This window comes from Capra hircus, chromosome 2, assembly GCF_001704415.2.
Source record: "Capra hircus breed San Clemente chromosome 2, ASM170441v1, whole genome shotgun sequence".
In the NCBI taxonomy this organism is placed as follows: Eukaryota; Metazoa; Chordata; class Mammalia; order Artiodactyla; family Bovidae; genus Capra; species Capra hircus.
Genome location: NC_030809.1, coordinates 46061284 through 46076027, shown reverse-complemented (window position 1 = coordinate 46076027; position 14744 = coordinate 46061284). Strand labels below are relative to the sequence as shown.

Here is a 14744-nt window from a genome sequence, read left to right as displayed (position 1 = left end):
CATCATTGAGACTGCTGCCAGTTACCATTTATCACTGTGCTTATGTGGTTATTTTTTCTTATGTTAAGCCCAGTTCCCTTATTTATGTTGCCTATCTTCTAGACATTTGAATTCTGGGAATAGTTTAGAGATGATGACAGGAATCATCAGAAATTCTTCCCAAATCATAGGGTTGGGAACATATTGAGAAGTAGGGGAGTGGAGACACATATAAGAGAGAAAAGGTTTGGGGGATCAATTCAACAAATTATCATTCTTGCTAGTGAAATGTCTGGAGGACAAAAGGCACACCCCAAAATATTGTCAACATTTAATAGAAGTTCTTCAGATAAGTGTCTTTGGTAATGAAATATGTAAAGGTGGAAGAGAAAATAGTACAAAGCCTAGAGACCCTCAGCTCTAGGTATAGAGACAATCACTTTTCAATGACGAGTCATGAATGTCCATGTAATTAAGATGAGAATTCAAACATTCTCAGTCACTCAGAAGAAAACAAATTGTGAAAAGTCACAAGTAGAATCAAGCAAGGCCATATACATTTCTCGAGAAAACCTCACAGGAGTTCTTACGCTTACCAAAGATGGTTCCTAACATCTTTGGTTCCTTACATCTTTGGTCATAGAGACTGACTCTTCTTCTCATGCTTCTTGTGTTTCGCTGTTACCATCTTCTGAAGTGTCAGAAATATGCTCATAAACAGTAACAGAGGTAGATCTCCCAAATTGTTCATCATAAATTTCTTCATTTTTGGCAAGTATCTTTTGCCTATAAAGAGAAGATTTATAGGGGTAAAGGGTAGAAAGGGATATAAGACATCTGGGAGGCAGAGAAATGTGGTTTTGTTCCTTCACTGGTTGGGAGTGGTCTCTTTCAATATTTGCAATGATTTTGAATTTAGGGAGACATGAAATTTGGATTACCAAATTCCCATATGAAGAATTTATGACAAAATTAACACGGTGAACAATTTCCCTCTGTTAAAGTATTGATCAAAAGTTACTTCAATGATTTAAGATGCATCTTCAAGTAACAGTATAATTTCTGACCTGAGGTTGATTTTCATAAGAACCAAATGCAGCCGCATCTGCATAGGTAAACCATTGACACCTAAATCCCATGTAAAAAAAAAAAAAGATACCAACAGAAGACTCTTTAATGGGGCTTCCCTGATAGCTCAGTTGGTAAAGAATCCACCTGCAATGTGGGAGACCTGAGTTCAATCCCTGGGTTGGGAAGATCCCCTGGAGAAAGGAAAGGCTACCCACTCCAGTATTCTAGCCTGGAGAATTCCATGGATGGTGCAGTCCATAGGGTCACGAGTCAGACACAACTGAGGAACTTTACTAGTCTTCATTAAATAGAGTAGGGAGGCCAGAAGGGGAAGCTCTCATGCCCTGAGATGGTAGCAGAGCCCCAAAGGAAGAAAGACTCCTCCTGTTTCCTAGGAAGAACTCAGGCAAAGAAAAGTCATGGACTCTGTTTACTATAGCCCTCCCCTATTACTTTTTCCCCTCTATAAAAGCATTCTTCTTCCCTTGCTATGTGGGACCTTGCACATGGCTTGCCATATTTCAGTTCAGTTCAGTTCAGTTCAGTTGCTCATTCATATCTGACTCTTTGTGACCCCATGGACTGCACCATGCCAGGCTTCCCTGTCCATCACCAACTCCCAGAGCTTACTCAAACTCATGTCCATTGAGTCCATGATGCCATCCAACCATCTCATCCTCTGTCATCCCCTCATCCTCCCACCTTCAGTCTTTCCCAGCACTGGGGCCTTTTCCAATGAGTCAGTTCTTCACATCAGGTGGCCAAAGTATTGGAGTTTCAGTGTCAGCATCAGTCCTTCCAATGAATATTCAGGACTGATTTCCTTTAGGATTGACTGACTGGTTGGATCTCCTTGCAGTCCAAGGGCATTTCAAGAGTCTTCTCCAACACCACAGTTCAAAAGCATCAACTCTTCAGCTCTCAGCTTTCTCTACAGTCCACCTCTCACATCCATATATGACTACTGGAAAAAATATAGCTTTGACTAGACAGACCTTTGTTGGCAAAATAATGTCTCTGCCTTTTTTTCCCCTCCAGTTCCTCACAACTGATTTTATTAGCCAACATATACCAAAGATGGGCGGCAAAAGACGTGTCATTTTTGCAGTTTTCTTTCACCACTGGAGCCCTGTGCTGTTGTCGACCGTAGTTTTCCAGTCTTTTGATTAAGCCTTGCCTGTCATGTGCTGCTGTAACATCAAAGTAACTGCTTTGCACCCTGTCACCTCCTCTGGCAGGCAGCCGTCCTGGTCTTGGAGCGTGGGGTCGGCCCCAGATTGGAGCAGCAGCTCCACAATGTCCAAAAACTCACAGGCAGCAGCATAATGTAGAGCTGTTTGACCTTCATTGTCCTGACAGTTAATATCAACTCTATATTGTAGCAAGACTGTGACTAGTTCCTTATGTCGTCGATCACAGGCCCAGTGGAGTAGAGTTCTGCCCTCTTCATCGTTCATATTCGCATCCATTATTTTTTGTTTTGAAGACTTTGGTTATATGGTTGATGTTGTTTTCCCTGCAGTAATCAAATATGTCTTTATCTTCTTCCCTGATGATTTCTTCGTGATACAGAGAACTAACAACTGGCCCACCAAAACCCATTTTTGCTTCTTTTCCTTTCTTCTCTGGTGACTGAGGATTCCAACTTGGATCTAATTTTTTAACTACAGCAATATGTTCCTGCATTGCTGGGCTGGGGCTTGAATCACCAAGTGCTTTCCATGCTTCCCACTTTTGCTTTCCTTTAAAGTCAAAGAAGCTTGGTTTAGGTGTATTGCAATTTCCAACTCTGACCTGCTTGTACCTGGCATACAGATACAAGAGCTGCTCCCTGCTAGCCACTTGCACCAGGCCTTGGAGGTGCGCTGTAGCCTTCACAAACAGCTCTGCCAGGCTCCTGGATGCCTCAATCTCCCAGCTCTGGAGGGATTCCACATTCCCGGAGTCGTCCCCTGAGCTCAGCTTTCCGCCACTGTCGCCCGTGGTGGCCCCCAAGGGCAGGAATGACGAGGCCATAAATCTGCTTGTCTTCTTCGGACAGGGTGTGACGCCGGCGTGGGGGCCTGGCCCATCAGTCCTGAGCTCAAGTCGCACCCAAGCTCACCTAACCCTCGCTTAACTCAGCCTCGCTCCCTCTATTCCCCTGGTCTCCCTGGGCGTTCAGGGAAGGCCCCGCCGCCCTCTGCTGCTCTCCCCCGCTGCCCAGTCTCTTCCAGCTTCCCCAGGCTAACAGGGAGCTTGGGCTAGCCCAGATTGCTCCCGTGGTGCCGGGGTTGGAGCAGCACAGCCAGGGGGCCTGGAAGAAGGCTTGTCTCTGCTTTTTAATATGCTGTCTAGGTTGGTCATAGCTTTTCTTCCAAGGAACAAGCATCTTGTAATTTGAGGGCTGCTGTTGCCAACCACAGTGATTTTGAAGCCCCCCAAAATAAAGTCTCTCACTGTTTCCATTGTTTCCCCATCTATTTGCCATGAAGTGATGGGACCAGATGCCATGATCTTAGTTTTCTGAATGTTGAGTTTTAAGCCAGCTTTCTCACTCTCCTCTTTCACTTTCATCAAGAGGCTCTTTAGTTCTTCACTTTCTGCCATAAGGGTGGTATCATCTGTGTATCTCAGGTTATTGAATTCCTCCCAATAATCTTGATTCCAGATTGTGTTTCATCCAGCCTAGCATTTCACATGATGTACTCTGCATATAAGTTAAATAAGCAGGGTGACAATATACAGCCTTGACATATTCCTTTCCCAATTTGTAACCAGTCTGTTGTTCCATGTCCGGTTTTAACTGTTGCTTCTTGACCTGCATACAGATTTCTCAGGAGGCAGGTCAGGGGGTCTGGTGTTCCCATCTCTTGAAGAATTTCCCACAGTTTCTTGGGATCCACACAGTCAAAGGCTTTCGCACAGTCAATAAAGCAGAAGTAGAGCTTTTTCTGGGCTCTTGCTTTTTCAGTGATTCAATGGATGTTGGCAATTTGATTTCTGGTTCCTCTGTCTTTTCTAAACCCATCTTGAACATCTGGAAGTTCATAGTTCATGCACTGTTGAAGCCTGGCTTGGAAAATTTTGAGCCTTACTTTGCTAGCCTGTGAGATGCATGCAATTGTGTGGTAGTTTGAACGTTGCTTGGCATTTCCTTTCTTTGGGATTGGAATGAAAATTGACCTTTTCCAGTCTTGTGGCCATGGCTGCTTTCCAAATTTGCTGGCATATTGAGTGCAGCACTTTCACAGCATCATCTTTTAGGATTTGAAAGAGCTCCACTGGAATTCCATCACCTCCACTAGCTTTGTTCATAGTGATGCTTCCTGAGGTCCATTTGACTTCACATTCCAGGATGTCTGGCTCTAGGTGAGTGATCACACCATTGTGGTTATCTGGGTCATAAAGATCTTTTTTGTATAGTTCTTCTGTATATTCTTGCCACCTCTTTTTAATATCTTCTGTGCCCATCTTTGCTTGAAATGTTCCTTTGGTGTCTCTAATTTTGTTAAAGAGATCTCTAGTCTTTCCCATTCTGTTGTTTTCCTCTATTTCTTTGCATTGATCACTGAAGAAGGCTTTCTTATCTCTCCTTGCTATTCTTTGGAACTCTGCATTCAGATGTTTATATCTTTCTTTTTCTCCTTTGCCTTTCACATCTCTTCTTTTCTCAACTATTTGTAAGGTCTCTTCAGACAAACATTTTGCCTTTTTGCATTTCTTTTTCTTGGGGATGGTCTTGATTACTGCCTCCTGTATAATACCATAAATCTCTGTCCATAGTTCTTCAGGCACTCTATCAGATCCAATCCCTAGAATCTATTTCTCACTTCCACTGGATAATCATAAGGGATTTGATTTAGGTCATACCTGAATGGTCTAGTGGTTTTCCCTATTTTCTTCAATTTAAGTCTGAATTAGGCAAAAAGGAATTCACGATCTGAGCCACAGTTGGCTCCTGGTCTTGTTTTTGCTGACTATATAGAGCTTCTCCATCTTTGGCTACAAAGAATATAATCAGTCTGATCTTGGTATTGACCATCTGGTGATATCCATGTGTAGACTGTGTTCGTAGACCCCAAAGTGAAATTCACTGGTGATTCCAAATAAACCTATCATTGCTGGAGAATAACTGGCAGTCTATTTCTTTTATGTCAAAATTTGGTGGCCAATACAGGGACCAAAGATGATCCTCAGTGGCTCTGGGACTGGTGAGCAAACAGGTGTGGTGCTCACAATTGAGCCCACTGAGCTCACTGTTTTTCTCAATGACCCTGGAGTTTGAAGGTATATCTTTCTCCTGGATCTGAACCCATGCCCGCTTTGCACTTGACGCTCTCTGACTTTATTCAGAATCTACTTTAAGGTTTTGTGTTTCTGGTTAAGGCCTTGTTCTATTTGTGAGTACTCATTTGGCACTTTGGTCTGATTTTGTGATTAGACTGTTTCAACTAAAGCTGGCTGAGAAGCTGTCAACCCATTCCTTTGGGAACAGGAGCTATTTCACTGAAGCTGAAGCTGTTGGCCCTGTCCTTTGGAACATGGGCTGGTTCCTGGAAACTGGCTGAAAACCCTCTGGACTGGCTACTTTGGGATCAAGCTGTTTCATTAGAACTGGCTGGTATTAGCTGGTAGGCTGTTTGAGCTGAAAGCTGTTGGTTTGAGCTGTTCAAGCTGTCAGTTATTTGAAAATTATTCTTTTATTCCATAGAGAAACCTCTGAGAAAGGGGACCCCTGTTACCTAGATATTTTGAAATCCCAATCCCAGGGATTCCAACGAGTTTTCTGTTTAGAAACTGTAGTCCTCAAAACAAAACAAAAAACGATGGTCCTTCTTCATGTGCATTTCTAGATAAATGGACTAGTCCAAATCAAAGGCAGATTAGGATCTCAATGGCCATTATGGGGAGCTTTTGAAATCTCCAAACTTGATTTTCTTAAAACCAAATTAGACCACAATAGTTCAAAAATTTCCAGAACTGTGTGGAATGCTTATTTTGAGCCTGGTAAATGTCATGAGTCTAAAATTTCCTCTCTGCAAAAATAAGATTTTTAACGTTAACTGAGGAAAATAAAGAAAGATAAAATGGCTGCTGAAGCTTCTGGCTCATCTTCTTTGGCCTATTTGTCTCAGGCTCCATCTCTGTTTCCATCTTGAGTCTCTTCTTTGGTTCTTCGTGACCAGACTCTGCCTCTGGCACCATCTCCCTCCTTCCCGTCTATGCTGCTTACACATCTTTATATCCTTTGTTCCCCTATAGTAATTCCTTTACTGAACTTTCCCTTCTTTCTGGAATTCTCCCCACTCCCTCTCCCTCTGAACTTGTCAGAACCTGCCCCTTTAAAATTAAGTAGTCTGAGAATCCAAATCCTTAATTTCTCATACTCCTTGGATTAAAGCTGAACTGTGAGCCATAAAGATTCGGAGTAACCAAAGAGCCTCACAGATTTGCTTAGGAGTTTACTATAAATGCTATTTATTATAGTCATTCAAACTTACCGACCTGGTTTCTCTAACTTATATAGTTTATATATATGCTTGTTGGTGAAAGCCAGTCCCAGTATTGGATGAAACCTGCTAATTAAGAAAATCCTAACAGATCTCAGAAATTACAACCAGGAGACCTACTAACTTATATGGCTTGAGCAAATGCTAGGTGACTTCATCCCATGATTCCTAGGGCTTTTCCAAAGTTTGTTGATTAGAAGAAAATTCAGGCTTGCACATAAAAATGTAACAAACCTATTCATGACAAATTATAATTGACTTCAGATTGTTTTTAAAGAAAATTCTGGTCCTCCTAAAGAGTTTGATTCTACCCAGGAAGCTTTTAACTCTACTTATTAATGGGTTGAACTGAAATCTTTCCCTGCTAAAAGGACCCGATAGAATGGTAAATTTACATCCACTTCAGATTTAGTTCATCTGGCAAACCAACTCTCTGCCATGCATGGATGAGTCACCCATAAATAAGACCACCAAAATTCTTATCTTCAGTTTCACAAATTAAATTTCCTAACCCAGACCAGAATCCTCTTAGTTTCTCCTGTTGTTGTAAAGAGCCAGAACATTGGAAAAGAGATTTTACAGAGTCTAGCACTTTAGGTTGCTTCAGCCCTCTTAACCAGCCTTTCCAACATCCTTTCAGTTCTCAGTGATAGGGCTCCAACGAACTCCAGGGGCTCTTCCCAATCCTCCCTCCCAATTGGTTTGAAGAAATTTTCCCCAAGTTGGGGATGAATCTCTTTCAGTCCTAAAGGACATCAGAGCCACATTCTCAGTGCTCAGCCCCATTACAATAAAGCAGCCCCTGCCTCAGAGTTCGAAAACACTTCAAAGAGTGGGGATCTCTAATGAGCCACAAGAGGGGCCTGTCTCTGCACTTACTTTCTTTTGTTTAGGTCCTTTGAGACACACGTCCCTTTCTCCTTAGTTCCCTCATCTCTCCCCATTTATTAAGCTGAGACTTCTTAGAGAAGTTTCTTGCTGGAATTTCTTTCTCCTCCTATAAAATAATTCTAGAATTTGACTACAATCATCAAAACAGCCAATTAGGTGAATTAAAAGACCCTGTGACATCTTTTGTTTGCTCCATCTGTCATGGACCTAAAACTTATTCTGGAAACACTGATCATCCCTCCTGAATCAACTACTATCTTCCTTATGGGCAAAATCTCCAACTGATATTGGCAAAATTCACAGTGCACTTGCCATCAAGATATTCAAATAGATCCCTCAGAACCTCTTCCTAGCATTTATTAATACCCCATAATAAAGAAGGCCTTCAAGGCATAAAAGCCCTTAATAGAAAATCACAAGGCACAAGGTCATGGATTTAAAAATAATCCTCAGTCATAAAACTGAATAAACCCAGAGAGTCTCAGATAAACCTCATATGTTGTTTTGCATTAAAAACTAACATAGGAAAGGGAGAGGAGTCTCCCAACATCACTTTAAAAGTGCTGACCTCAGAAGGTAACTTCTGTGGCCAGCGAATATCCCCCTCCTGACAGTGCCTGTGCCTTGACTTCATGAGGGAATACCTAGGTTCATTTCCACCCATTCCTCACCCATCACCACACAACATGTGGAATCATAGTCCCCTGATCAAGGATTGACCCCAGGCCCCCTGCAGCGGAAGCATAGAGTTGTAACCAGTGGGCTGCCAGGGAATTCCTATTGTCACTTTCTGAAGATAATTCAGCCACGTCTTTTTTGAGCAGCCTCATTTATACCTTAGATGAATGTTTTCTTCTGTCAGGTGGTGTATGGTGTACTTAAGCTTGTCTTCGGCTTCAGTAAGCTTGATCTGGAGTGTTTTCTCCAGAGTTGCTACCGCAGCTTTCTGAAAGACAGGTACATGTTAATAGCCATCTTTCCTAAATTAGAGTCGCCCAGGGCAGAGCTACATGGCAGAGGGTTCCTCCCTCCAGCTCCCACCCCCACTCCAGCCAAGATTCACCTCTCTCTGGAGTTCCATCTGGGTTTGGTAGAGGGTTGTGTTAAGTGATTCTAGGATAAGAGCTTGAGCATACAACTCTTCCTCTATGACCTGGGTAAGAAGAAGAAATTGTTTCAGGACATTGCACTGATGTCTACCCATTTATCCTCTTGTTCAGGACATTTGGATTAGAATGTGAAAGCATCAACTTTAGCCACTCCTTCTCCTGCTCTGTTACTATGCCCTGTTCATTCTACCCCTCTATGTCTCACTAGTCTATACCCCTCTCAACAGCCTCACTGGTACGGCCCCAGAGCCAGCCCTCACCAGAGCTCACATGGGTTGTCAAAATAGCTACCAATTATCCATTCATTAAACAAGTGTTTACTAAATATCTAGTATGAATTGCAACTTACATGACTGTCCAGAAAATGCAAAACCATAGAGACAGTAAAAAGACCAGTGGTGGCCAGGAGTTAGGAAGGGAAGCAGGAATGAATAGGAGGGCGGGGGACTTTTAGGGCAGAGACACCATTCTGTATGATGCTGCAGTGGAGGCTGCGTGGCATGATGCACGAGACGAAGCCTATAGGATGCAAACAGGCGTGCCCGCCCCCGTATACCAGCTACTGTACTGTGCTACGTGCTTCTGAAGGTACTGTACTGTTAGATTAAAAATGCTTTAGTTTTTGTGTTTGCTTGTTTTTCATGTACGTATTATTTGTATGAAAGGTATTACAAACCTATTAGATTACAGTACTATATAGTCGATTGTGTTAGTTGGGTACTTAACCTAACTTTGTTGGACTTTTGAATACACTCTCAGAATGGAACTTATTCATACGTAGGGACTTCCTGTACAACACAAAGAAGGAATGCTAAGGTAAATTGGATTTTAGTTAATAATAATGTATTGATATGGATTCATCAGGGGGCTTCCCAGTGGCTCAGTTGTAAAGAATCTGCCTGCCAATGCAGGAGACGTGGGTTCTATCCCTGGGTCAGGAAGATCCCCTGGAAAAGGAATGACAACCCACTCCAGTATTCTTGCCTTGGAAATCCCATGGACAGGGGAGCCTGGTGGGCTACTGTCCATGGGGTCCCAAAAGAGTCAGACATGACTGAGAATGCATGCACCATCACTTTTATTGCAATGGCATTGGGCAAAGCACTGCACCAGGTCATTTGGCATTCTTTCATTGAAGCATTTATTTAAAAATGAATAAAATTAATTTATTTACTCATTTAAATATTTGCAGTTCACTGGATGTCTGTGATATGGCAGGCACCAGTCTAGGAACTGAGGATTAGTGGCAAGGAAAGCAGTAGACAAAAATCCCTCCCTTCACTGAGTTTATCAGGTTGAATGGTTATAAGTCAGTGTAGAAAAATAAAATGTCAGGCAGGTCGTTGAGCCTTTAAGTAGAGCAGCCTCTGAGAAGCTGGCATTTGGAGAAAGACTGGGAGAAAGTAGGAAAGTGAGCTGTGTGGATATCTGGTAAAGAGCTTTCCAAGAAGGGAAAAGATCGAGTGCAAAGACCCTGAAGTGGGAGAAGTCTGGCCTGTTAAGAAACAGTAAGCAGTCCAGCGCCGCTGGAGCTACACGATGGCGAGAAGGAGCAGAGGGAGACGAGGCAAGGAGAAGGAACCACCAACAGGCAGAACAGTCCCTCAACCAAAACAGGACTGGGGAAATTCACGTTTCCACCATGCACGTGTTAGTCGCTTCCGTCTTGTCCAACTCTTTGTGACCCCATACACTGTAGCCTGCCACGCTCTAGCCAGAATACAAAAACCCTGTTAAAACACAGAGATTACTCAGCATTGGGGAAAAACTCGCCCTAGATCAAGACTGCTTTAATTTTGCCTAAAAAGCTTAAAATCAAGGCTTGAAAAATCAAACTGTTTCCAAGTAACTTCTTTTTTTTTTTTTTTTTAAAGGGTGTGTGTGTGTGTGTGTGTGTGTGTGTGTGTGTGTGTGTTTAAGTTTTTATTATTTATTTGGCTGTGCTGGGTCTTTGTTGCTGCAAGGAGGCTTTCTCTGGTTGCAGTGAGTGGGGACTACTCTCTAGTTGCTGTGTGTGGACCTCCCATTGCAGTGGCTTCTCTTGTTTCGGAGCACAGGTTCTGGGGCTCATGGGCTTCCATAGTTGTGACATGTGGCCTCAGTAGTTGTTGGCTCCTGAGCTCTAGGGCACAAGCTCAGGAGCTGTGGTACATGGGCTTAGTTGTCCCCTGGCATGTGGGATCTTCCTGGGTAAGGGATTGAACTCCTGTCTTCTGCATTGGCAGGCAGATTCTTTACTACTGAGCCACCAGGGAAGCCCATTTCCAAGTAACTTAACTGAATCTCAGAAAGGTTAATGGTATTTAAAGAAGTACAAAAATATTCAGCACCTAGTAAGGTAAAGGTCACAATGGCTGGCATCCAATAAAAAAATTACCAGACATGCAAATAAGCAAGAAAATATGACCATACATGAGGAGCAAAATAAATTAATTGAAATAGACCCAGAAATGACACAGTGATAGAATTAGCAGTCAAGCTCATTAAAGCCATTCTTACAACACACTGAGTCTACCTCATACCAAAGTCCATCTGTTTACCTTGTAGGACATTATGACTGTTTGCCCAACAAAGCTGAAGTCCTGCCTGGGCTTTGCGATGTCATGCCATGTTTTCAGAATGGCTAATCTCTTCCCAAATGGGTCCATTCTGAATTCAAATTAAATTCACAGTGGAAGAAGAACCATAAGGTAGTTTGTGGGTTTGAACAATTTCCATTCTGATATCTCCTTTATGGAAGTGCTATAATTTGTTCCAGAAAAAAAGTTCCTAGAGAGGCTGTAGGGGTGAGGTAAATACACTCAGAGTTTTAAGGAAAGACTTGAACTCACAGTTCCCAAGAGGCAGTATTGTACTTTTCAGAGTCTAAATGGAAGAATCTGGCATTTTACCTTTTAAGGCCCATTTGTTGTTAGAGCCTTATGAGAAGTGCAAGGCATTTAACACTGAAGATCTCACAGTATATCGTTCATATATTTGTTCAGATCTGGCTCTAAAAAGACAGCAATGGCTTTCTTTTTTCAGATAGTTCTAAAATCCTTTTTGACAGTGAATCCAGCGAACTCAGCTTTGTGTGTATATGTGCTAAGTCGCTTCAGTCGTGTCTGACTCTTCATGACCCCAAGGACTGTAGCTGGCCAGGCTCTTCCGTCCATGGGATTTTCCAGGCAAGAATACTGGAGTAGGTTGCCATTTCCTCCTCCAGGGGATCTTCCTGACCCACGGATTGAACCTGTGTCTCCTGCAGCTCCTGAACTGCAGGCAGATTCTTTACTGCTGAGCCACTGGGGAAGCTCTAACTCAGCTTTAGTTCTCTTGTTTTTCAATGGTTTGGGGAAAATTATCATAGATTCCATTTTATTGAGAATGTATCATTTTAGCAATATATTTGTAAGAGGCTAATTCCACAGGAAAAATGAAAAAGCTTACCTCTTTTGTCTTTCTAAGCTCCTCTAATTGCAAGGTATCCCTTTCATGTTGTTTTAAGAGCTCCTAAAAAGAATTTTATTTAGAAAAGGTCAGCACCTGGGGTTCTGGCACTTCTTTCAGAAAATTAAGAAAGCCAGAATAGGATTCAGGAATGCAATATTCACCAAAGCTCAGATGTTGCTTTAATAAAGCATACATTATAAAGTAGTGACATGACATGTTGAAGTTAAATGATGAAAATCTTACTCAGACTCAACCTTAGTGTATCAGGAAATATTAAAAGCAATCATGTTTTCATTAAAGAGTATTCTTTTGTTAGGGTACAGATTTAATACTGTTAAATATCCAATTCTTCACAGACCGAGCTTTATAGTCATTGCAATCCCACTTAGAATACCACTAGGCTTTCTTGACAAGATAATTATAAAATTTATATAGAAATTCAAAGGCTGAAGAAGAACCAAAATAACCTTGAAAAGCAAGAACAAAGTTGGAAGATTTTTTTCTCCCTGATTTCAAGCTACAGAAATTAAGACATTGTTTTGTTGGCCTAAATATAGACAGATAGTTGAATGGAACAGACTGGAGAGTTTGCTCCCTATCCCCTCATATACAACAAAGACATCAAGGTAACTTAGTGGAGAAAGGGACATTTTTTTCAACAAATCATTCTGAAACAATGAATATAAATATGGAAAAAATGACCTAAGACCTTTAATATAAAAAATTATTCAAAATAGATCACAGAATCATAAATGCTAAACGTATGAAACTTTTTAAAAACAAGAATATCTTCATGTTCTTGAAATAGGCAACAGTTTCACAGAGGACACAAAAAGCTATTACCATATGAGGAAAAAGTTGATAACCAACTTTTCATCAAAAGTAAAACTTTTGCACGTGGAGAGACAATGTGAGCAAAATGAAAAGGCAAACCACAGAATTCACAGCATGTATATCTGACAAAGAACCGTATTCACAGTATAAAAAGTACTCCTACATACCAATGATAAAGAGGTAAATAACGCAATTTCCTTTTAACTGGCAAAAAACTTGAACCAAACTTCACAAAAGAAGACATATAAATGGTCCAATAAGCATATGAAAATTTGCCTGACATAAGTCGTCAGGGAAACTAAAATAATAATGAAATAGCACTTTATACCTATTGCTGAGCTGTGCTGTGCTCGGAGGCTTCTGTCATGTCCAACTCTTTGTAATCTGATGGACTGTAGCCTACCAGGCTCCTCTGGCCATGGGATTCTCCAGGCAAGAATGCTGGAGTGGGTTTCCATGCCCTTTTCAAGGGTCATACCCATTGAAATAGCCAAAATTAAAAGATTGGCAATAGTTACAAAGTCCCTGGCATCCCAGTGGTTAGGACTCCACACTCACTAAGGGTCTGAGGGCCTGGGTTCAATCCTTGGTCAGGGAACAAAGATGCATTGTGCAACCAAAAAACAAAGTTTTTTAAAAAAGCTTCTTAAGGAAAAGATTAGTAATATTAATTGTTGTTGATGATATAGAACAACTGGGATTCTCATATAGTTGAGATGCAAGAGAAAAATGGCATAACTTCTGTGGAAAATATCTTAGTACTTTGTTATAAATCCCTACTTTAGAGTCCAGTAATAACACATCTAGGTATATACTCATGAGAAAGGAGAGTGTAAGTCTACAAAACTAGTTACACATGGTATTTATAGAAGCTTTGTTTGTAAAAATAAAAAAATAGAACCAATCAAAATCTCCAAAAACAGGAAAATGGTGAACACATTGTGTTATATTCCTACAAAGAAATACTACTGCGCAATAAAAGGAAAAAACTACTGATACAAACAATGAATGAATAAATTTCACAGAAATAATTGAGGGGAAAGAAGCTACACAACAAAGCACATATACTGTATGATTCCATTTATATGAAGTTTAAAAACAGGTGAAGCTAATCTATACTTGTTTCTCCTGTTCACTTGCTCCTTGGAAGAAAAGCTGTGACCAACCCAGATAGCATATTAAAAAGCAGAGACGTTACTTTGCTGACAAAGGCCCATCTAGCGAAAGTTGTGGTTTTTCCAGTAGTCATGTATGGATGTGAGAGTTGGACCATAAAGAAAGCTGAGTGCTGAAGAATTGATGCTTTTGAACTGTGGTGTTGAAGAAAACTCTTGAGAGTCCATTGGACGGCAAGGAGCCATACCAGTCAGTTGTAAAGGAAATCAGTCCTAAATATTCATTGAAGGACTGATGCTGAAGCTGAAACTCCAATCCTTTGGCCACCTGATGCAAAGAACTGACTCCTTAGAAAAGATCCTGATGCTGGGAAAGATTGGAGGCGGGAATAGAAGGGGGCGATAGAGAATGAGATGGTTGGATGGCATCACCACCTCGATAGTCATGAGTTTGAGAAAGCTCCAGGAGTTGGTGATGGACAGGGAAGTATGGTGTACTGTAGTCCACGGGGTTGCAAAGAGCTGGACATGACAGCAATTGAATTAGACTGAATGAAATTTATAGTTATATGAATAAAAAGAGTGGTTGTCTTGGGGCAGGTTTTGAAGTAGAGAGGGGTTAGCAGCAAAGGGGCACAGGCATGCTTTCTGGGCTGATGAGAGGTCGTAGGTATTGATTTGTATGCTGGTTACATGGGGCTTTCCTGGTGGCTCAGATGGTAAAGAATCTGCCTGCAATGCAGGAGACCTGGATTCCATCCCTGGGTTGGGAAGATCCCCTGGAGAAGGGAGTGGTTACCCCCTCCAGTAGTCTTGCCTGG

At 41.6% G+C, this 14744-nt stretch overlaps 1 protein-coding gene and 1 pseudogene across 2 annotated transcripts in view; both read right to left on the bottom strand.

The window, feature by feature from the left end:
* ALS2CR12 (amyotrophic lateral sclerosis 2 chromosome region candidate 12) overlaps positions 488 to 14744 on the bottom strand; it is a 30256-nt gene continuing 15999 nt past the window's right edge. Inside the window, exons 11-15 of one of the 2 annotated variants that reach the window (XM_005676367.3) lie at positions 11972 to 12034; positions 11731 to 11752; positions 8497 to 8636; positions 8270 to 8379; positions 488 to 765 (exon numbers count right to left, since the gene is read on the bottom strand). In XM_005676367.3, coding sequence (XP_005676424.1) covers positions 639 to 765; positions 8270 to 8379; positions 8497 to 8636; positions 11731 to 11752; positions 11972 to 12034 — 462 coding nt within the window. In that variant the 3' untranslated portion in view covers positions 488 to 638. The remainder of the gene's footprint in view (positions 766 to 8269; positions 8380 to 8496; positions 8637 to 11730; positions 11753 to 11971; positions 12035 to 14744) is intronic. The other variant, XM_005676368.3, reaches the window with a different exon arrangement.
* LOC102170560 lies at positions 2217 to 3066 on the bottom strand (annotated as a pseudogene).